The 21,617-nt window shown below is 57.3% G+C and overlaps 1 protein-coding gene across 5 annotated transcripts; it reads right to left on the reverse strand.

Annotated features, from left to right (window-relative positions):
- Positions 1-1,851: 1,851 nt before the first annotated feature.
- Positions 1,852-20,913, reverse strand: PICK1 (protein interacting with PRKCA 1). Of its 5 annotated transcripts, none has more exons than XM_044227546.1 (13): positions 20,570-20,913; positions 20,313-20,410; positions 19,093-19,204; positions 11,873-12,001; positions 9,717-9,783; positions 8,571-8,660; positions 6,298-6,351; positions 5,731-5,793; positions 4,853-4,986; positions 4,383-4,475; positions 3,319-3,369; positions 2,625-2,769; positions 1,852-2,171 (listed from the first exon to the last, which is right to left on the reverse strand). In XM_044227546.1, exons 2-13 carry the CDS (start codon positions 20,351-20,353, stop codon positions 1,909-1,911), a joined length of 1,242 nt encoding a protein of 413 aa, XP_044083481.1. In that variant the 5' UTR covers positions 20,354-20,410; positions 20,570-20,913; the 3' UTR covers positions 1,852-1,908. The 5 variants fall into 5 exon arrangements, with proteins under 5 accessions (XP_044083481.1, XP_044083480.1, XP_044083479.1 ...); XM_044227545.1 differs by having other exon boundaries at positions 1,852-2,176; positions 20,722-20,912; XM_044227544.1 differs by having other exon boundaries at positions 1,852-2,176; positions 20,669-20,912.
- Between the last annotated feature and the right edge of the window lie 704 nt (positions 20,914-21,617).

A 21,617-nucleotide genomic window follows, 5' to 3' on the forward strand; every position in this document is an offset into this window, starting at 1 on the left:
GAGGCACTAGGGGTCTCTGTCGCAGTTTTGCCTTCTTACACTTGGATCCAAGGGCAGGGCGCCCCGGTCTCACCCTGGCTGGAAAGCTTCTGGGATCTATTCCCTCTCCATATTTATTCTCTTCCCACAGATCTGACACCTTGCCCTTCCTTTGCCTCCTTCCCTCCAAGTCTCGAGTGGAGCCCAAGAGTGGGAAGGAGCTTTCCCCGCGCAGACCCCTGCTATCGAGCCGAGGGCTCAGGAGAGCCCAGCCCACCAGTGCCCAACCCACCCCCACTGTTGGTCTCATTTTCCATCCAAGCCCTACGAAGGTGTGGGAGCCCTGGGAAATGCCGGGCTGACACGCGGGTTTGCATCCCTGAGTCACCACAGCAGTGACGACATTTTATTGAACACTCAGGGCAGGGACTGTGTACCACGCACGGTTAGGCCCTTTACAAGTGTGAATTCATCAAATGCTCGTAAGAGCCCAAGAAGGTCAGGACCATTACTGGCCACAAGCATGGATAGGGAAACTGGGGGCACAGAGAGGTTAGGGAGTAGCCCAGGGTCACACAGGCTGTGACTAGAACCCAGCAGCGGAGTGCAGTCTGTGCCCTGGCAGTTCCTTCAGAGAAGTGGTCTGGACTGGCCGGCCGCTCCAGGGGACCTAGTGACAGCCTGTTCCTCCCTCCAAACTCCCAGTCGCGCTGACCCATCCAGGCTGCCCACGCCCCATGTCCTCAAAAGCCGACAAGCTGAAAGCCATTCCCCTCCCCCCGTTTTAGACCCTGCCCACCCCACAGCTTTCTGCTGCCTCCCCTTCTCAGGATGCGCATGGAAGTCATTGTTCAGAGACACTTTGGAAGTGAAAAGGGCCACCGATGATTACTGGGGACCACAGGAGACACAGCCAGCCTATTTCGCCCATGTTGCAAACACACAGAGCACTGGGGCTGCGTTCTCCGGTCCTCCGCTGGCTTCCCTCGCAGCGGCGGAATGGGGGTGCCTGGAGTGGTGGGGGCGCCCCTGACATTCTCCCCTCAATGGGCCTCGGTGTCTGTCCTGCCCTTCCCAAATACGGCAAAGCCACTGGCCACAAGCCCAGGCAGACCAAAGGTGAAGGAGGAGGGCAGAGGCTCCACGAAGGAGTGAACCTGGGGTCTCTGGGACCTGCCAGGTTCAAGTCCAGATCCCTCCCTGTCCTTGGATGCCGGGTGGCCCTGAGCCAGAGCCTCGGTCATCTGTCTGTACGTGGGCACAGTAATGCCAGTTCACAAAGCTGCGGCAAGGAAGAAGTGATCGGTCCGGAGGGAACGTCGATCCCGCCCTCCCTCGGGACCAGGAAGGGGCAGACGGGGCGTCGAGGGCACGAGGAGGGTGTGAGGCCAGTGCAAGGAGCCGCTCCGTCTGGGCTGCTGTTTATTCAGTACAGGCCCATGGCCCGGCCCTGCCGGGAGAAGCGAATGAACAAAGGCCACCGGGTAGTGAGTGTGGGCAGGGCCGGGGCCGGCCTGGGGTGAGCTGAGGGGGCACATGGCCACTGTCCCCAACCTCGGCGGCCTGCCCCCAGCCCCCCGTGCCGGCAGGCTCCAGAAGGCGCCAGTGCTGGTGCCCACAGGGAATGGGTCCCGGACTGCCTGCCACCTGCTCCAGCCCCTCCTCCTCTCTGCGCCCCCACTCTCCTTCCTAAGGCAGTTCCAGGGGCCAAGCTCTCCATCTGGCTGGGGAGGCGGGGAGGGGAGGGGGGCGCCCAGGGACTTTCCTGAGCAGGAGCCTGGGGTCGCTGTGCTAGGACAGAGGAGCAGGGAGGCAGGCGCCCCAAGCCAGCAGGCCTTTATGCGGGCGGCAGCCCCGCCCCCGCTCCCGTGCTCCGTCCTCCCACTCCCCCTACCCCCCAGATCCGCACCCCGTGGGGGCACTCAGGAGTCACACCAGCTCCCGCCCTTGTCCAGGGGCCCAGCAGCCCCTCGCGCGTCCCTGGACGGCTCCCCGGCTGCCGTGTCCTCGTCGTCTTCGTCCTCCTCCTCCTCCCCGTCGGTGAACTCCTCCTGGCCGAGGCCGTAGGCCAGCGTGGTGTGCGCCAGGTCCACCTCGATGGGGAAGACGTCGGCGTCGCGCAGCACCGCGTAGCAGTCGTTGTAGTACTTGGACATGGTGGACACGAGGCGCTGCAGCTGGAACACGATGTCCTGGACTGGGGCAGATGGGCACACGGCGCCGGTGGAGAAGCCCCACCCCCAGGCCTGCCCGGGCCGCCCTCTGCTCCTGGGCTGCCCAGCTCGCCCCGGCGACCCCCACGCCGCTGGAGTGGGCAAGGCCAGGGCGGCCCAGCCCAGCGCAGAGCTTGTGGACGGCACCCCGCTGCGCCCCCAGGGCACGGGCCAGTCCCACCCAGGCCAGACCCCAGGCGGGGATTGAGGGGGTGGGGGCGCTCCCGCCAGAGCTTTCCATCTTGGGTCAGACTCAAAGCTCTCCCATGGCGGGGCCTCGGAACCGCACGTAGGTTCATCACCTCTCGGGCCACCGTTTTCCCAGCTCTGAAAGGCGAAGAAGGCGGTACCCAGCCACCCCTGCCCAAGGGTGGCAGAGGCGGGAGGCTGGGCACGCGTGTCCGGCCCCCAGTGCCCACCTAGTCCCCTCACCGTGCTTCTGGTCCAGCAACTCCATCTTCTCCAGCACGTCCTTGCGCATCTGGGAGAAGCGGGCGCGGGCCTCCTGGCGACAGCGCAGGATCAGGCGGTACTCGTAGTTGCCAGTGCTCACGCGGTACAGGGGCTCCCCCAGGGCCTGGGGCGGAGGAGAGGGGTGGGGAACACATCAGGACCCCAGCCGGTGGGAAGGCAGGGAGGAGGAGCCCGCTCTGGGACAGACACCGGCTCCCAGCTCCCACCACCACACCACAACCCTGGCCCCCCACTTGTGATTGCCAGAAGCACTTATTCTTTGTGAAGAAAACAAAAGACCACACCTGCGCATGTTAAATAGTGAACATTTAGTGCTAAGGGGAACCATCCTGCCATCAAAAATATTAAAAATGTAGCGGATTAAAAATGCCTCTTAGGAGTGAGGAAAGTCAGCCTCGCCAAGCCTGGGGGAGCCGCCCCGCAGCTCGGAGGCCCAGGGGGGCCGGGGTGGGAACAGATAGCCCCACACGCCCAGAAACAAGAGCTCAGCCAGATGCCCGGGCCTCTCCAAGGTTGGCCTGAGCCACCCGGTGCCCCTGGCAGCCCCCGGACATTTGTGGTCTCTGTGAGACAAGCTGGGGAAGGTGTGTACATGCCACCACTTTCCAGCACCAGGGCCACCCCCCACCCCCAGTCGCCCCTGAAAACTCACGATGCAGCTGTACTCCTCGTCGTCCATCTCCTTCACCTTCAGACAGTAGGACTGTGTGGGACAGCGAGGCCGCGATGTCAGAGGGGCTGCGCCTCCTGGGTACCCCCTCTGATGCCCCACAGAACCCCTAAGCCCTGCCTGGGGGCGGCCATGCCAGGCCTGGGCCATGCATGCCCTCAACTGGGATAGGCTGACACCCATGCGGGGGGCTGGTGCCTCACTCAGACTAGCCCTTGCCTGGGGAGGCCCAGAGCGAGGGGCAGCATGCAGGAGAGGGCATTCATCTGGGAGGGTGGCAAAGGCCTGAGAAACAGCCCAGTGTTTACCAAACTCAAGTCTCAAGTAATGCTCTGGGTTGAAATGGACTCTGTGGTCAAAAGAACGTGGGAAGGCCCTTGAAGAGTCACGTGGCACACAAGCCTGTCAAAGGCTCTGAGAAGTCCTGCAGCAAAGGAGCCTTGGCTGGCTTGTTGGGGCATTCCCCCTCAACTCCTTTGACCATCAGAATTTTTATTTCAGCATAAAACTCAAAAATGTCCAGGGACGCCTGGGTGGCTCAGTGGGTTGGGTGTCTGACTGACTCTTGATTTTGGCTCGGGTCGTGATCTCAGGGTCATGAGACCGAGCCTTGCATCAGGCTCCACACTTAGCATAGAGTCTGCTTGAGACTCTCTCCCTCTGCCCCTCTTCCTACGCACGCGCTCTCTCAGTAAATAAATAAAGTAAAATCTTCCAGAAAAAAAACTCAGTAATGTCCCTTGGTACCCACTTGTAAAAGTGACCCATTGTAAAAGTGACCTCCAAGGGGTCAGAGGGGTCCAGAGTGAGCGCTCTGCCTACCCCAGGCTCCCAGAGGCTCCTCTGAGCAGTCAGGGAAGGGTCTTGGCTGTTGCCCAACTGCCCAAGACTTGCAGGTCCCGGTCTCACATCCTCAATCAGACATGACAGCGGTTCCAGCCCCGTCCTGCTTGCCAGCCTGTGGCCAGCCGAGGGGAAAATCCCTAGGTCGGTTCTCTCCCCAGCACGCCAAACTCATCCCTCCCCAGGGGCTGGAGACCACTCACTAGGTACTCAAACTTCACATCCAGGTACTTCTTGATGGTGAGGCGAGTGTCTGGGATGGCTTTGTTGAGGTACGTGTTCAGATCTGTCAGCATCTGGAAGGCAATGGTGGGGGCAGGTGCTTGGTCCGCGCGGGGCAGGAGTTAGGCGGACCAGTGTGACGAAGATAGCACTGACCCAGCAATCCTTCTATGGGATCCAGGCGTCAGAGCCAAGGGGCACCCTCGGACAAGTCTGTCCCCTCCATGGTGAGAGGGCAGGCTGGGCCCAGGTGCAGCCAAGGCCAGAAACCAGCCTGGAGGTCAATGCCGAGTGAGGTCAGGGAGGCAGAGTGACTGACCCACAGTCAGCCGTGCAGGGGACCAAGCCAGACTCTTCGCCAACTGACTCCAGTCCAGGCCCCTTCTGCATGCCACACTGTCCCCTCTCTACCCTCACATGCGGACACACACACATGCCCGGCATGACCTACCGGCTTGATGGTTTTCAGCAGCCGGATGCCGAACTTCTCGATGCTGCGGTGGGCGTCGGCAAACTTCACGAAAGCCTCACTCGCTGCTGGCTGGGGCTCCCGCACCCCGATGACGGAGAACACGTCCCCAAAGGCTGCAGGACAAGTCTGCCCTGAAGGCTGTCCCTACCTGACCCCTTCATGGGGAAGCCAGGGATCTGCTGGGCAGGGGGCGTGGCAGCCTGAAGGCCAAGGTCTGCATGAAGTCTATGTCCCAAGGGAGATGGGTCTGCACCTGAAGACAGCTGGGTCTGTACCCCCAGGGGAGCTGGGTCTATACCCAAGACAGTAGCCCTCATTCCCCAGAGTGACCAGGCCATGTGGGAAGAAGGCTCAGTCAAGGTTGGAGAGGCTGGTGTTGCCTGACAGCGGAGCATCGGTCTGGGAATCTGGATGCCGGGGTCTAAGGCCGGCTCTGCCCGCAGAAGCTGGGTGACCACTTCGTCGACTTGGAGCTTCATTTTCCCAACTGTAAATTGGTACTAACTGTAGCTGCCCTGTCCAGCAAGCAGACTTGTAGGAAACGAGGGCACAAAAAAGGAAGGTTCTATACACTGTCAAGGGCAGTAGAGGTAAGATGGGGCAGGGCCAGACAAGGGATTGACCCCACCAATGACCAGTTGGTCCAGATGTTCCCTACTGGCCCCCTACTGGCATCCAGACCAGGCTCGGCCTGAACTTGGCCTGACGTCAGATGCTGTGGTGTCTGCTTGAGTGTGGGGGTGAGGAAGGGCCCGGGGAGGGGATCAGCCACATCCTCACTGTATGGGGAAGCACCGGGCTCAGAGGGGAGCGAGGGTCTTCCCAGGATCACACAGCACATCTGGGGGTGCCCTTACCCCGGTGTGTCTGTGACAGCTCATAAAAGGCCCGGAGGAGGTTCTTGGTGTGTTCCGTCATTCCTGTGGGAGAGACCCAACCGAAAGGGGATGGGGGCACATGGCAGAACCACAGCGGCCCCCCGGACACGGCCTCCAACTCCACCCCAAGGCCGTCACCGTTCCTGAGCTCACCGGCTTCTCCCACAGCCACTAGGGCCCAGGGTGGAAGGCTTAGCCCCAGGCCCAGCGCCGACCAGGAGGAGCCCCCGTCCGACAGGAGAGCCAAGGCTCGGTGGGGGCAGACGGTGAACAAGCCTCCCACGGGCCATCTCTCCGGGAGAGAGTCGGGCTCAGAGAGACCCCCCCCCACCGCGTTTACATGGGCTATTATTGGCATTTTTTACGGATGTGTATTAGTTTCATAATCAGAAAAAGTATGTCTTAAGAGGCTTTTTCTTAAGAACTCCTAATGGCTGCCGTCCTAGAATGTCACGGGCTGGCCTTCCCGCCTCTGCAGCCACCATCTCAGAGCTGGGCTGTGGCAGTCGACCCCGGGGCAGAGCCCGTGCCCAGTTCGCTTCTCACCTTTATACAGCTCAGCGGTCCGCTCCAGCTCCTCCAGCCTCTTCACAAGCCCGTCTGGGGGGATCGGAGAGAAGGGGAGGCCAGTGAGTCCCCACGAGCGTGGGGGAAGGAGAGAGCCGGGGGCGGCCCGGGCCAGACTTGGGAGGAACGAGGCAGCCCCCAGAAGAGAACCAGGCCTAGCAGGGGACGGGGTCCCAGGGAGGGGGAGCTGTCACCTCGGCTGGGCTTGGGAGAGTTTGGGGGGCAGCCCAGGGTACCCAAACCACAGGCACGCCAGGGCCACCCCCGGGCCACCCCCAATGTAAGTCCCCACCCCAGCGGGCTAGGACCCATCATTATACATTATACAAAGTCACGAGTGAAAAACGGCTGGGCCATCCTCACGGCCCCGCCTGTGGGTAGCTCCCAATGGCCACGTAAAGGCAGGCCCTGCCCTAGCAGCCAGGGCCCCGGGGCCTCTAGGACAAACCCTGCCGAGAGCCGAGGAGGAAGGCCGTCAGAGCGAAGCCGGAGAGATGAGGGGTCTGGACAGCCTCTGTGCAGGCGTGACGCAGGGCTTAGTGCGTGAGAAACGTGTGACAGCTCCGGAGGAAGAACCACCCCGGGAGGGACGACCAGGTCGGGAAGGGCCCTGACACCGAGCTCGCGCTGGACCCGGCCTTGGCCATCAACCTCACTCGCTTCACAGAGGTTTCTCAAGCACCTTCTGCCGGCCGGAGCCGCGGCAGGCCCACAGAATGGCCTTGGTGAATGAGCCACGTCGTGCCCTCGAGGCTCACGGTCCAACAGAGGAGACAGTGGCCAGGCAACAAGTGGGGTGACCCAAAGGGCTGTCAAGGGCGAGGTGGGGGGGGCAGCTGCTTCCCCTCAAGGGCTCAAAATGGGAGCAAGGGGACTGCAGGGGCCGGGGCCAGCTTCTCAGATCATGGGAGGGAGGGTCCCTCCAGCAGTGAGGGGACAGGGGACCTCTCACCTCCCCACCAGGAGCCCCGGTGGCCACCTCAGGGCAGGGTCAGTGCAGGCGTTGGCTCCCTTGGCTTCCTCACGTGGTGGCCCCTCAGGGCAGGGCCTGGCCTCACTGAGCCCAGCCACTGTGAGCCAGGACCCGGGCTCAAGGCTCCTTGCACACAGCTCAGTCCTCCCTCCCTACGCGCCTGTGGGGCAGGGACTACCTCCCTCAGGGTCTGACAAGCTGAGACACAACCTGCCCGATGGCACACAACTGGGCACTATTCCAGCTGGGGGGGGCCCTCTGACCCCCCCGCCCCTGTGTTGACCTGAGCCCTGGCTGAGTGGGAGGCAGGGAGGGGAGTAGAAGGCGAGCTTGGCCGAGGTGGCTGGGTGTCAGGCGGCGGCCGTGTTGCGGGGCAGGAGGGAGCGGCGATGGGCGGGGGGTGTCTTTGGGAGCTGGGCCCCTGGCTGGCCCCCAGGCGCTGGCTCCCCAGAGCCCTGGCCCCCGGCCAGCCTGGCAGGAAAGGAGCCACGTAAGCGCCCGCTGTTGTTTTTAGCTGGGTCATGGGACATCATGACAGCTTCAATTTTAGAAACCCTATTTAAGGCTGGGGAAATTGCAAGGTTTGGGGGGAAAAACACAACAACCAGTTCTAATTTCATCTCAACGCATGGTAACTACAGTAACAGGGATTTATAGACACCAAGAAGCTGAAAATAGCAGCCGCCACTTCTGTATCCCCCCACGCCCCCCCCAATGAAGCCCAGTGTGCCCAGCTGAGCCCACAATATATATAGGAATTGAAATCCAGCCCCCACACAGGCACAGCAGAACTGCTATTTATAAACTCGGGCTGGGGAGGGTGGGAGCAGGACCAAGTGTTTTACTGGCCACACACATGCGTGGGTGTGAACGTGCGTGTCCCGTGGCTTCTCCCCACCCCCACCCCAGTCCTGGCCAGGAACCTCTGCGACAAGGGCAGCAGCGCCACCTCCTGGAGAAAGGCAGGGAGCTGGGGATGCACTTAAGAGGGCCCGTGGTGTCTGCTGGCTCTGTGACAGCAGCTGGGGACAGTGGCGAAGGAAAGCGCAGGTGCAGGGAGCTGGACATCTGTCTCATCTGTGCCCAGGGCCTGAGGGCCACTGGCTGAAGGAGGCCTTGGCTGACTGCCGTGGACGCTCTGGGGGTGCAGAGGGTGACCATCGGCCCCACGGGCAGCAGGACCCACATCAGCAACACGGGTGGCCGTGCTGCCCCTCGATCTGGAAGCTGGGGCCTGCGATCCTGTCCCCGGGGCGCTGGGCAGGAGGAGAGGACTCACCGTTGCACAGGATGGCCCGGCTCAGGCCCAGGGCGTCTGCAGTCCCCGAACTCATGTTCTCCACCAGGCGATGCTTCACCTTCTTCAGCACTGGGAGCAGGGCAGAACGGGCCTCAGTGACGGAGCCTGTGCAGCTGGGCTGTTGGCCCACCCCTGCCCCAGCTCATCTCCTCGTGATCAGCGACCTCAGGGACCGAGGGGGCTGCACTGAGCTCTGGTGACTCTGAGGACAGCCCCGGGGCAGAGGTCGTGCTGAACCCCCTGCCCTAGTCGCTCTCCATGAGGGCGGTGCTGGGAGCCGGAAGGAGGCGAATGTGTCAAGTGCCAACAGGCCAACCAGGGAGAGCCTCTTCTCCCACCTCTGGGAGCGGAGGTGCCATCAGCAACAAGCGACCTTGGACCCCGACTCAGTTACTTATACTTGGCCACATTTGGAGTCCTTGAAGGGGACCGGGATGGGACCAAAGGGGTTTCTACAGAGCACCTCCATCCAGGACACACTTGATCTTAGCCTCTCTCCCTAAAAACCAGGACGCGGCTATGGCCCGAGGGTGGAGGGAAAGTGTGTTGGGCTCCAGAGTCAAAGGACCTGGGTGTGCATCACACAGGGGACACAGCCCTCTCTGGGCCTCATGCCTTGATGCGGAAAGAGGCAGCTGGTCCAGAGGACCTCGAAGCTGCAATGTCTAAGCTCTGGGCCCTGAAGCTTCTACAGATCCAAAGCCCAGTCCCCCCCAGCAGGAGGCCACTTGTCCTGGGGAATGCCGTGGGAGCACAGGCTGGCCAGTGACGTCCAGCTCAGACCTCGAGCCTTCCTGGGAGCAGGCGGGCGGGAGAGGCAGCCAGGGCCACATAAGGGAGTGTCGGGGGGGCAGGAGGCACCATGCCTCACTGTAGAGGCTGCCCTCCCTTTCAGAAGGGAGAGGGGCTGGCCTATAAGGGACAACCGCAGGGCAGTCAGAGGAGGTGGCCCTGGGAGAGGACTGCAACATGGGACAGGAGCAGCAGCAGGAGAGCACCCCGGGTACTCCCCCAGGCCCCTAACTTGGTCAAAAGTCACATAACTCTTGACACACTGTCAGAAACACAGAACAGGGGCCGGGGCCTGGGGGGGCCACGGGGCACCACTGTTCTGTTCCCACTTACCAATGTCCAGAGACATGCCCTGCTTAGGGTCTGCCTGCAGTTTGTTGTAGTGGATCGTCACCTCCCCCTGGAAAAGAGGAGGGTTGAGAGGGAGTCTCCTGGGTCCCCAGCCCCTCCCCTGGGGAAGCCTGTGTGCCCCAAAATCTGTGGTCATAACGGAATCCTGAGCCCAGGGAGGGGCCCCAAATTCTACCACACTGGGCCAAGGGCTGTGACCAGGCCCTGCCTTGTAACCTGTTTGTTCCCAGGTCCTTCCTTGGCCCACTACGCGCCAAGCCCTGAGGAACCAGCAGGGACAAGGGCAGACACGGTCCCTGCTGTCACAGAGCTCAGAGCGCTGTGCTCCAGCGAGATCAGGTGCCCTGTGTTCCCCCACCCCACGCCCCACTCCAAGCCCTCCTGTGCCACCCCAGGCTCAGTAGCCCCCCTACTAACACATCCCCGCGCCTACTCTGTGCCTGGGGCTGGGATGCCAGGGAGGTGGGGGACAGCCCACAGCCCCTAGGGCCCAAGCCAGAAGAGAGGCTGACGTAAATCACTTTCTACAATAGGAAGGGAAGTGCTGGCCTTCTCCTGAGAAGTGTTTCCCCACCAAGGGAGGCCGCCAAGGTCACTCTTATCCATGTAGTCCTAAGACCCTTGAACTTGGGCTGGAAGCCATTCAAATACAAAACAGGTTTTCCAGAATGAGCCCTGAAGGGAAATCAAAATGACCTGATGCCTTCAGAGTCAGGGGCAGAGGCAAAAGCTCTCATAGGCTCTGGCGGAAGGGCCCTGTGGGGACCAGGACAGACAGCAGCTGAGGGCAGCGGGACTCAGACCTGAGTGCTGGTCCAGCATGGTGACCAAAGCAAATCCCTTCCTCCCTCTGGGTGCTGGTAAATGGGGACCTAAGCCCCGCCTGTAGCCAAACACGGGAGCTGGGAGATCCCTGAGTTAGTGTCAAGGCTGAGCACACTCGAGAGGACCTCTCGTCCTGGTGGGCAACGTCGGGGGGCGCTGGTGTGAGACGGGCCTCAGAGGACGGGGCGGGTTGTGATGGGTACACACGTGAGCGCTTAGGAAGGGGCCACAGGGGACACACCCCCGGCCCCTGGTCTGTGCCAGGATGAAACACGGTCTGCCTGCTTCCCACGAGAGCTCCTCTACCCAAGAGGGCTGCACTGGCCCAGGAACATCCCAGCTGGGTGGGGCGGAACAGAAGAATAAATGGGAGAGGGCAGAGAAGCCCTGGGCTAAGGCAAGAGGGACAGGCAGGGACATTGGTGCCAGGTCCCTGAGACATGGAGGAGGAACAGGGGTGAGGAGAGGTCTGGAAGGATGGGGTGAGGGAGCCAGGACACTTGGCCTAGCTACAGCTGGGACCCCTGACTTGAAAAGCTCAAAATAATCCAATGGCTTTGCAGGTCCTTCTACGCTTTGGTTTCCCAAGTCACTAGCAGCAAAACCTCTAGAAAATGGCTAAAGGGCTAAACGCTTGCTTGTGAGTGGTCAGAACGCTGCCTGCCATTGGTGGGGGAGGGGATTTGTGGGGCGAGACCTCGGCCCGTGGCAGCCGGGGTGGAGTGCGGGGAGCAGGGACCGGCCACGCATGATTGTGGTCTGCAGAACAGAAGATCGGCAGCTGGACTGCGAGCTGCCGCAGAGCCCAGAACTTTCCCTGGGGGTCTGTGAGCCCAGGAGGACCCAGTGAGCAGAAAAGCTCCTACAGGGATGAGGAAAGGGGGCTCCTCTTTCCCTCCTACCCCTCCGAGGCCCGGCATGGCCCGACTGACATTTACCGGGTGTCTGTGGACCCCGGCAGGTTCACCTTGAACTTCTAGCTTCAGCTCCAGTCCTGAGCGGGGACATACTGGCTTGCCCTGAGGCACGGTTCCCAATCTGACAGCAACCCCGGGAGCTGAAGGACAGGGGACCAGAAGGTACCCACTCTCCTGCCAAGACACTACAAGTCCTGGAGCGTGAGCGGTATCGACCAGATGTGGGAGACACTGCGGAAGGCTGGACTGTGGCCCGGACCCGGGTGTACCAAGGGGGCAGCTGAGAAAGGGCCCGTCCCCTTCCAGGCCTGCAGGGGCTTCTGACAGGCTGGGGGTCATCAAAGCGGCGTGGCTGCCTGTGTCCCCCCCCCCCGCCCCTGCCCACGGCAGCCTTACCTTCACCTCCTGAATCATCTTCGCCACTTCCACCTTGGTTTTGCCCTTGATTGACCTGCCATTGACCCCGGTGATCTCGTCACCAGCTGCCACAGTGCCGTCCAGGGCCGCTGGGGTGTTGTCAAACACCTGGGGGTGCAAAGGAGGGCGGGGTAGAGACAGTGGTCCCCTGCGCCCCTAACGAGGCCCGGCTCGGGCCAGCCCACACGCACCCCAGCTGAGTGTGTGCTCCTCCAAACGCAGTTCGTTCACAGATTTTCCCCACAATGCTTGAAGCCCCAAAGGCCCTCTGGTCGGTTCCTGTGCCTCATCTCAGTCCCCAAAGACCAAGGACTCCACCGTGCATGTGAGCCCCCCCTCCCGGGGTCCGGGGTCTGCACTCACTGCGCCATGAGGCAGGGCGGGCCTGTCCAAGCATGGGTGTGCAAGCGCTGCTCTGGGCAAGGCAGGGGCGAGGGGGGGGCAGTTAGGCCGTGAACGTGTGTGCAGAGATGGACAAGACGACGAAAGGCATAGCCAGACAACAGCCACTAGGACAGACACCTAATTATTAGCAGTGGTCGTCTGGTACGTCTTTCCTCTCCTTGATCTTCAGTTGCTAAATTTCCTACACAAAGTGTATAGAAAGAACACTTGATACTGTTTCACATATATGTTACTTATATGTAACATTACATGGGTGATATAAAAACAGAAAAACCGGAGATGAGAGTTTCTTTCCATTACCTTCCAGGGTCACACTAAAAACACAATCATTATTATTATTTTTTTAATTTATCTCAGAGAGTGTGTGCACACGTGCACGATGGGAGCATGAGCAGGGGGAGGGGCGGAGAGGGAGAGGGACTCTCCAGCCAACTCCCCACTCGGCCCTGATGCAGGGCTCGATTCCAGGACCCCGAGATCACAACCTGAGTCAAAATCAAGAGCTGGATGCTCAACTGACTGGGCCACCCAGGCAACCCAATATTTTTTTTTTTCACTGGTAGAGAAGACAATGAGAGGGTCTACCTGTCCTTGGAAGATGGACAGCAGGAATCCAAAGGCCTAATGGAGGGGCTTTAGGAAGAAAGATCCAGTCTTTGTTGGAAACTGCCAGTGGGTCAGGAAGTGGACCTCTGGAAACAGCCACAGGTGGGCAGAAGGCAAGGTGTAGAAAGTAAGGAAAGGACTCAACTCCGGGTTCCCTCCCCATCCACAGAGTCGTCCATCACCACCTCTTCTCCACAGAAGATGGAGGTGGTTTCCCCGGGTTTCCCCTTTCCAAGGCCCAGTGACCGAGGGAGGCAGGACAGAGGCACCAGACTGGAAGAATTTGGGTTTAGCGAATCCCCAGCCCCTACCCCCAGTAGGGACCCAGAATGCCAGCAGCCAGGCCTACTGCCCTTCCCCACGGGAGGCCGCTGCCCTGAACGGCTCCACGGCAAAGGCCCGTCTATGTAGACACTGGGAGGTTCCCCCCACAGCTCCCCTGATGCCTGACCGCCCCACAGGGAAGCCCCCAGACACGACCCGCACACAGATTCTCGACTACTTAGCATGGCGGTGATGGCTCGCTTGCCCCGGAAAGACAGGTGAGGATTACCGGGCACTTGGGAAAAGGTTCCATATGAGAAACACTTACACAGAGAAAAGGAACCACAGGAAGCAGAAACAAAGTAGGGGCAATATAAAAACAGAAGGAAAAGCACCATTAATGTCTTCAAAGTGATTAGAAAAAGAACAAGATGATATAAAAGGATCAATTCAAAAACAGGGGGGCACCTGCCTGCCTCACTCCGTTAAGTACCTGACGTCAGCTCAGGTCATGATCTCGGGGTCCTGGAATCGACCTCTGCGTTGGACTCCTTGCTCAGTGGAGAGTCTGCTTCTCCCTCGCCCTCTGTCCCTCCCCCGACTCGTGCTTGAGTACTCTTTCTCTCTCTCTCAAATAAACAAATAAAATCTTTTTTAATAAACAAATAAAATATTTAAAAAATTTTAAAAAGGAAAAATCTTAGAAATGCAAATTATAACTGAAATTTACAATGTCCAAGAAATTAGGCAGCCAAGCAGAGGAAAATGAAAAAGACATGGGAAATCAGGAAAAAAAAGAGAAAGAAAAATATTAGAAGATCATTTCAGGAAGCCCGGCACTTCCTGAACAGGAAGTCCCACGAGAGGGAACAGAAACCAGAGCAAGATCCCCTCAAAGAGCTAACACTAGAAACTTCCAGCGGGGAGAGAGACATGAGGGTCCCTGACGGACATGCCCTCTTAGGCTCCAACACAAGACAAAGACCTGTGCCAAGAGCCATCATCGTGACCCTTCAGAATGCCAGGGACACAAGGAAATTCCCAAGGGTCTTGAGAGATCAAGGATAAAAGAAATTACAGATAAAGGGTCACACATACGAAGAGCAGCCTGAGACATAACAATGCTGACAGCACAGATAACGAAAGGACGCCATTGAATTTCTAGGTGAAAATTATTTTCAAACTTGGCATCTTTTTTTTTTTTTTTTTGATAGTCTTTCTTGATCTGTCCAAGTGTCAAGTGGAAGGACTAGAATAACAACAAAGACAGGATAACGGCACCTTCAGAGACACAAGCTCTCAGAAAATGTACCTCCCATGCAGCCTCTCTCAGAAAGCTGCAGGAGGGAGCGCCTGGGTGGCTCAGTGGGTTAAGCCTCTGCCTTTGGCTCAGGTCATGATCTCCGGGTCCTGGGATCGAGGCCTGAATTGGGCTCTCTGCTCAGCGGGGAGCCTGCTTCCACCAATCTCTCTCTCTCTCTCTCTCTCTCTCTGCCTACTTGTGATCTCTGTCAAATATATAAATAAAAATCTTAAAAAAAAAGAAAGCTGCATGAGGTGCACTCCACCTCAATGGAGAAGTCAGCCGAGAAAGAGGGCTCCTGGCCTGCACAGCGAAGGAAACAGTCAAGGGACGCCTGGGTGGCTCAGTTGGTTGGACAACTGCCTTCGGCTCAGGTCATGATCCTGGAGTCCCGGGATCGAGTCCCGCATAGGGCTCCCAGCTCCACGGGGAGTCTGCTTCTCTCTCTGCCCTTCTCCTCACTCATGCTCTCTCTCCCTGTCTCTCTCTCAAATAAATAAATAAAATCTTTTTTTAAAAAAAAAAAAAAGAAAGCTAAAAGGCAACCTACAGAATGAGTGAAGATATTTGCAAAGGACACAGCTGATAAAGGGCTAGTATCCCAGATCTATAAAGAACTTAGATCAGTCAAAAACCAAATAATCCAATTAAAAAATTGGCAGAAGACGTGAATAGACATTTCTCTGATGAAGACATCCAAGAGGCCAACAGACCTATGAAAAATGTTCAACATCACTCAGCATCAGGGAAATGCAAATCAAAACCACACTGAGATACCATCTCACACCTGTCGGAATGGCTAAAGTCAATGCCACAAGAAACAAGTGTTGGGAAGGATGTGGAGAAAATGGAACCTTCTCGCACTGTTGGTGGGAATGCAAACAGGGGCAGCCGTGCTGGAAAACAGCATGGAGGTTCCCCCCAAAAATTAAAAATAGAGTTACCCTACGACCCAGCAGTCGCATTACTGGGTATTCAGAATACAAAGCATACAAAAATGCTAATTCAAAGGGATATGTGGGGGCATCTGGGTGGCTCAGTGGGTTAAAGCCTTTGCCTTCGGCTCAGGTCATGATCACAGGGTCCTGGGATTGAGCCCCGCATGAGGCTCTCTGCTCAGCAGGGAGCCTGCTTCCCCCCCCAACCCCTCTGCCTGCCTCTCTGCCTACTTGTGATCTCTGTCTGTAAAATAAATTTCTAAAAAATCTTAAAAAACAAAAAGAGGGATATGTGGACCCCTATGTTTACAGCAGCACTATTTACAAGAGCCAAGATATGCACACAGCCCAAGTGTCCATCGACTGATGAATGCATAAAGATATGGTGTGTGTATATATAATGAAATATTACTCAGCCATAAAAAAGAACGAAACCTTTCCATCTGCAAAGACATGGATGGATCTAGACAGCATAATGCTGAGCAAAAGGAGTCTGTCACACAAAGACCACATGATGTCACTCATAACGTGGAATTTAAGAAACAACACAAATGAGCAAAGGGGGAAAAAACAGACAAAGCAAGAAACAGACTCTTAACTATCAACAAGCAGGGGCGTCTGGGTGGCTCGGTCGGTTAAGCGTCTGACTCTTGTCAGGTCATGATCTCAAGGTCCTGAGATCAAGCCCCCCCCCACCCCGGTCAGGCTCTGCCCTCGGCAGGGAGCCTGCTTGAGATTCTCTTCCTCCCTCTCCCTGTCCCTGGCCCCTGCACACCCGTGTGCGCACGCGCACTCTCTCAATTAAATAAATCTTAAAAAAGAAATAAACAAAACTAGAGAGGACAAACTGCTGGTCACCAGAGGGGAGACAGGTGGGGGATGAGGAAACAGGTGCTGGAGATTAAGGCGGGAGCTTGTGACGAGCACCAGGGGACGTGTGCAGGTGCTAAATCATTATGTCGTAGACACGACACTGGTTATTACACCATACATGAAGTCACTGGAATCAAAATGAAAACTTAAAAAAAAAAAAAAAAAAAAAGGAGGAGGGAAAGAGGACTCCTGGAAGTCGGGGAGTCCCACAGAGGAGAGGGAAGGGGAGGCCCAGTGAGGACAGACTACAGCCATCAGGGCAATAGAAAGATGGTGGCAAGCAGCTGCCCGAGGAAAGATGCTGAATGTACACAAATGGAAGAACCCCAAGAAATTACGTTAAAAAAGAAGAAAAGATTGAGTTAAGAAAAGAGACAGCGGTTCCTCAAAAAGTTAACCACGGCAGCACGGTGGGAGCCAGCGGTCCCACTGGTGTGTGCACCTGCTCCCAGGTTCGTGCTCCGTGCACACCAGCACGCGTGTCCGCCCAGCAAGTGCCCGCGCGGGCTCACAGCAGCATCATTACAGCGGCTGAGAGAGGCGAACCACCCAGACATCCCTCAAAGGAATGGATGAACACACTGTGGTGTACCCACAAAAAGGAATATTCATCAGCCGTAGAAAGAATGAATTACTGAAATACAACGCCGCCTGAATGAAGTTCAAAAACATTGTGCTAAGTGAAAGAAGCCAGACGCCAAAGGTGACGTGTTAGAGTCTGTTTATATTAAAAATATCCAAAAGAACAGCCTATGTAATAAGCAGATTACTGACTGATCTGAAATAACCAGCACGGACACTGGCTGCAGAGAGGGGTGGTGGCCGGGGGAGGGCAGGGGTGAACACATAGGGGTGACGAGTGAACACTTAGAGGACACAGGCTGTTCTGGGGGATGAAAATGTTCTGAAATTAGAGAGGGGTGATGGTTGAATTTATGCAAATGCACCACAAATGCCACTGAACTTCAAAACTACTAACTGTACGTTGTATGGATTTCACAATAAAGTAATTTGTAAAAAAGCACGACCGCAGACGATCGTGAAGCTCAGGACACAGACCGGGGTGTCATCCTCCTCCTGCAGCACCCGCAGCTCGGGAGGACGGGCTCCTCGTTCCCCTCACTGCCTCACCCCTAGTGCCCACAGCACAGCCCGCGGTGCTGACACGGACTGCGGGTTAGCCTGAACTGCGCGATCCCCATGCTGGAAGGACGGGGGCAGAGAGAGCAAGGAGGCTCTGGAAGAGAGCTAACCTTCCCACCTACCAGACTGGGAGAAACTGACAGATATTTACAAGCGACAGATCCAGAAATAACAGGGTAAGCATCTAAGTGAGGAAAGTGGAGTCTCACACCGAACAAACAGCTCTAAGGGTAGAAAGCAGCATTGCTATGGGGGTAGGGGTGGGGGCAGGGGAGGGAAGGGCTGTAAGAAGGGGTGGAACAGGGGTGCCTGAGTGGCTCAGTAGGCTAAGCGTCCGCCTCTTGGTTTCAGCTCAGGTCATGCTCCCAGGGTCATAAGATCGAGCCCCACAACAGGCTCTGTGCTCAGTGGGGAGCCTGCTTGGGATTCTCTCTCTCCCTCTCCCTCTGCCCTGCCCCAGCTCTCCCTCTCTGTCTAAAATAAATAAATCTTAAAAAAAAAAAAAAGGAGTGCTATTATTTGACCAAATTCTATTATTTTATAATTACGGGTTGTTCTAAGCAGACCTGGTCCCCAGTGGGTGAGGACGGGGAGGTGGCAGGAGTCAAGCAGGCACAAAGCAAAGGGGCCAGGCCAGGGCGAAGCCTCCCTAGCACCCCCTGGATCAGAGGAGGCCAAACTGCTCGTGAAGACAGCATCCAGAGGAGGCCGGACCACAGCCTGGGAATCTCTGTCTTCAAGGCCCAGAAGTGACTCTTTTGCAAGATCCTCAGACAGACGGCAGTTTCCCATCTGCCACCAATGGCTACTGAGCTGAGAAAGTCAGAACAGGGTAGAAGCCGGGTCAAGTTTATGGCCGAGGTGGAGAGCTTCCTTCTGAGCCTCAAGTTTATGGCCGAGGTGGAGAGCTTCCTTCTGAGCCTACAGAAAAGCCAGGGACTCTGACCATCCACCAAGTCAACGGTCCCCAAGGCTCAGAGTCGCAGCTGACTGGAAGTCATCAGGGCAGCTTCTACAAGAACCACAGAATTGTTCTGCACCATCTGGGGAAGTGAGCAACAGCCAGAAAAATAACAGCACCTTCTACTCAGTGTTTATTAAATGCCGGGCACTGCTTGGGGTGTTCTGTTTAATCCTCACGGTGACCAAATATTTTACACCCTCACTTTCCAGGGGAGGGAGCTGAGGCTCAGAGAGGCTGGGTAACTTGCTCCTGACCAGGGAGGCTTACACTGAACTCAGACCATTATCACTTCATAGACTGGGAGACTTTCCACGACACTCCACGTGCCCCAGTGCCCTAGGCCAAGAGTTATGTGGTTCGATCCTACGCCAGGCACTGTACTCAGTGCTGACGCAGTGGAAAAGCAGACTGAGAGCCTGTCGTCCAAGAGCGGAGACAGGTAAGTGGCGAGATAGAGAATCACGAATGGGCAAGCCCATGATTGTAATCATGGGTGACGGGGGCTGAGAAGGGAAGGAACACAGTGATGTGATAGAGAACAAGGGGGCACCTCCGGAGGGGGCAGTCGGGAAGGCCTCTCTGAGGGGGTCAGACCTCAAGAAGAAAAGGCACCAGCTCTGCAGAGAGGAAAACGATGCTACCCACGCAGGGAGATGGCTCCCCCTCTCTGGGACCTCACCCCCACCTCCAAAGCACCCGCTACCTGAACGATATAGAGGCAGGGGCAATACTGAGCGCCTCCTCCAATGCTGATCCCGATCAGGTTCTGGGCGTCCTTCTGCAGGGTCACCTTCCCGGGCACAGTCGGGATCCCGCTGGAAAGAGAAGCACATGAGGCTGAAGTTCCCGGCAGAAGGACGACTGGAGGGGACAGTGAAGGAACAGGCCCTTCAAAACCCAAGAGGCTCCAAGTGCTGCTCAGCTTTTTCTCTTCTCATTTGGCCAAAAGAGACAGCATCCTGTGCTGGCACGGGTGCGGCTCTCGGGAGTACTGAGGATGCAGGATCAGATCCCAGCTCTGCCATCAACCATCTACAGGACTTGGGTAAGTCAGTCACCTCTGTGCATCTCAGTTCCCGCATCCGGAAGGCAGCGGTATGGATAGAATAGCTTGCTACTTGATGAAAACCTAAGAAAGCCCATGGAAGGCATTTAACACTAACCCAGCCCAGAGCAGGCACTCCGTGAAAACAGGTCCCCCTTCCCTCTCCTTCTTCCTACCTCTGAGACCTGAGTCAAACTCTGTCTTCATCACCTTCTCAGGCGCACGGGGAACATTATGGCCACCTTCTCCAGGAAGCCTTCTCCTGTTAAACCATCCATCACCCATCTCTCAGTTGCTCTGTTCAATTAACCCCCAGTTTTCACTATAAACCAGCACTTACTTATGTTCTGTGGTAGATATTTGCCTGTATTCACTTATTCATTCAACAAACATTTGCTAACAGCCTACTGACGGGGAGCACCATACTAAGTGCCGAAGACACGGGCAGTGGACCGATGGAGGACAGGTGTTAGGAAGGAGACTAACAATTTTTGAAAATCTGCCCCACTGATCGTCTACACTGGGAAGGAAGGTGGGTTTACAATATTCCTACTCACCTTCAAAACTTGGCTCAATTGCCACCTCCTTTGTGAAACCTTTCCTGAACACCCTAGTCGAGGCACTGCTCCATCTGCCCTCTCCTTGTAGCCAGGCCATCCTCCATTAGTGCCCATGTGGCCCTGATCTGTTATCTGCTAATGCGTCCACAGCCCAGCTACAGATGGTGAGCTCCTGGAAGGGCAGGGTCTGTTACTGCTCCAAGTACAAGACCTGATCCCCCCGCTGAGAAGCCAGGGTCTGTAGAACTGGGAAGTCTGGGGATCTGGAGGCCCTGGAGCTCGTGCGTTCCTGGGACTTGCAGGGAACAAAATACTCACAGTTTATCCTCCTCGATGTCATAATCCAAGTCCGCGAACATGGTTCCGAGAGTTGAGGTGGGCTGGCGAACCGCCCAGCTCGGCAGGGGAATGGGGAACTGGATCAGGGAGAGAAAAGAGTGTAGGGTTTGGGGACCCGAAGTACCTAGGTGTCAACCTCCGCCCCGACGATCCGGGAAAGCCAGACCTTCCCCCTTCCCTCTGGACAGCGGGGAGAGTCCCCGTGGCTAACGGGCGGGAAGGTAGGGGAATCTTACTGGGTACAGGGAGGGATTCCAGGCCAGGACGGTGGGCTCAGACCCCAGAGCCCGCCCCCACGGGTCTCCAGGCCTTTGGGAGCTACCTCTGTCGCTCACCGGAAGCGTCGGTCCCACAGCCGGGTCCAGGACAGGCTGGCACCTGAACCCACCTGCCGTTCCACCTGTCTGCGGCCGCGACTGTCGCGTCACTTCCTGTGAGACACGGAAGTCCCGCCTTCCCCACCACCGGGGTACTTGCCCCAGTCCCTGCAGATAGCCCTTCCTCCCGGGCTCCCGGTGGTCCCAGAACCAGAAGAGAAAACAAGTATTGACGGAAACTCGCTTTTAGCACGAAAAAGCGGAAACAGAGGGAAGGTCTGGACAGGCTGACAACTCAACCCCGCCCCCTGCCCTGTGGCTGCCGCCATCTTGGTAAGGGCAGGGTTCTTCCCAGCTTCCTCCGCGGGCCTCCGGGGACCACGCCGGCCAGGCGGTTGCCATGGCAACTGAAGCATCCTTGGGCGCGGAGGTTCCCGGCGAAGTTCCGTGGAATACAAACACTTTCACATTTTCTGCGCCCCGGCCTAGGCGCCAGTCACCGATGCTACTCACCGAGCTGGAAGGACCCTTCGAGCCTAATCCCAGTTCTGCGACCAGGAAACTAAGTGCCAGAGAAGGGAAGGGATTTTGTCCGGAGGCCCGCACCGTTGGTATAAGATCTAGATCTCGACCCCGAGACTCCTGCCATCTAGTGCAGCGCCCTTTTAACGCTTGCACACTTGTATTCAACGGCTCTGTTATTAACGACAGGTTGGACAAGTTACTTTTATGTGCCCCCTTTCGCCATATGCAAACTAAGTGCGTTGAGCCAGATGCTTTCTCTGGCATGTGGTGAAAGACTCCCCACACCTCATCTCTTTCTTTAGCCTTAGGCGCACCACCCCGGGGCCCCGCGGAGGGTCACAGCTTCCTTCTGGGGCAGAAGAGGAAGGAGAGACACAGAAGGATGATTATCTGCACATCCCACCATCCCATGGGATCCCCACCCCACACCCTCTTTAGGAAG

This window comes from Neovison vison, chromosome 12 (assembly GCF_020171115.1).
Source record: "Neovison vison isolate M4711 chromosome 12, ASM_NN_V1, whole genome shotgun sequence".
Taxonomy (NCBI): Eukaryota; Metazoa; Chordata; class Mammalia; order Carnivora; family Mustelidae; genus Neogale; species Neogale vison.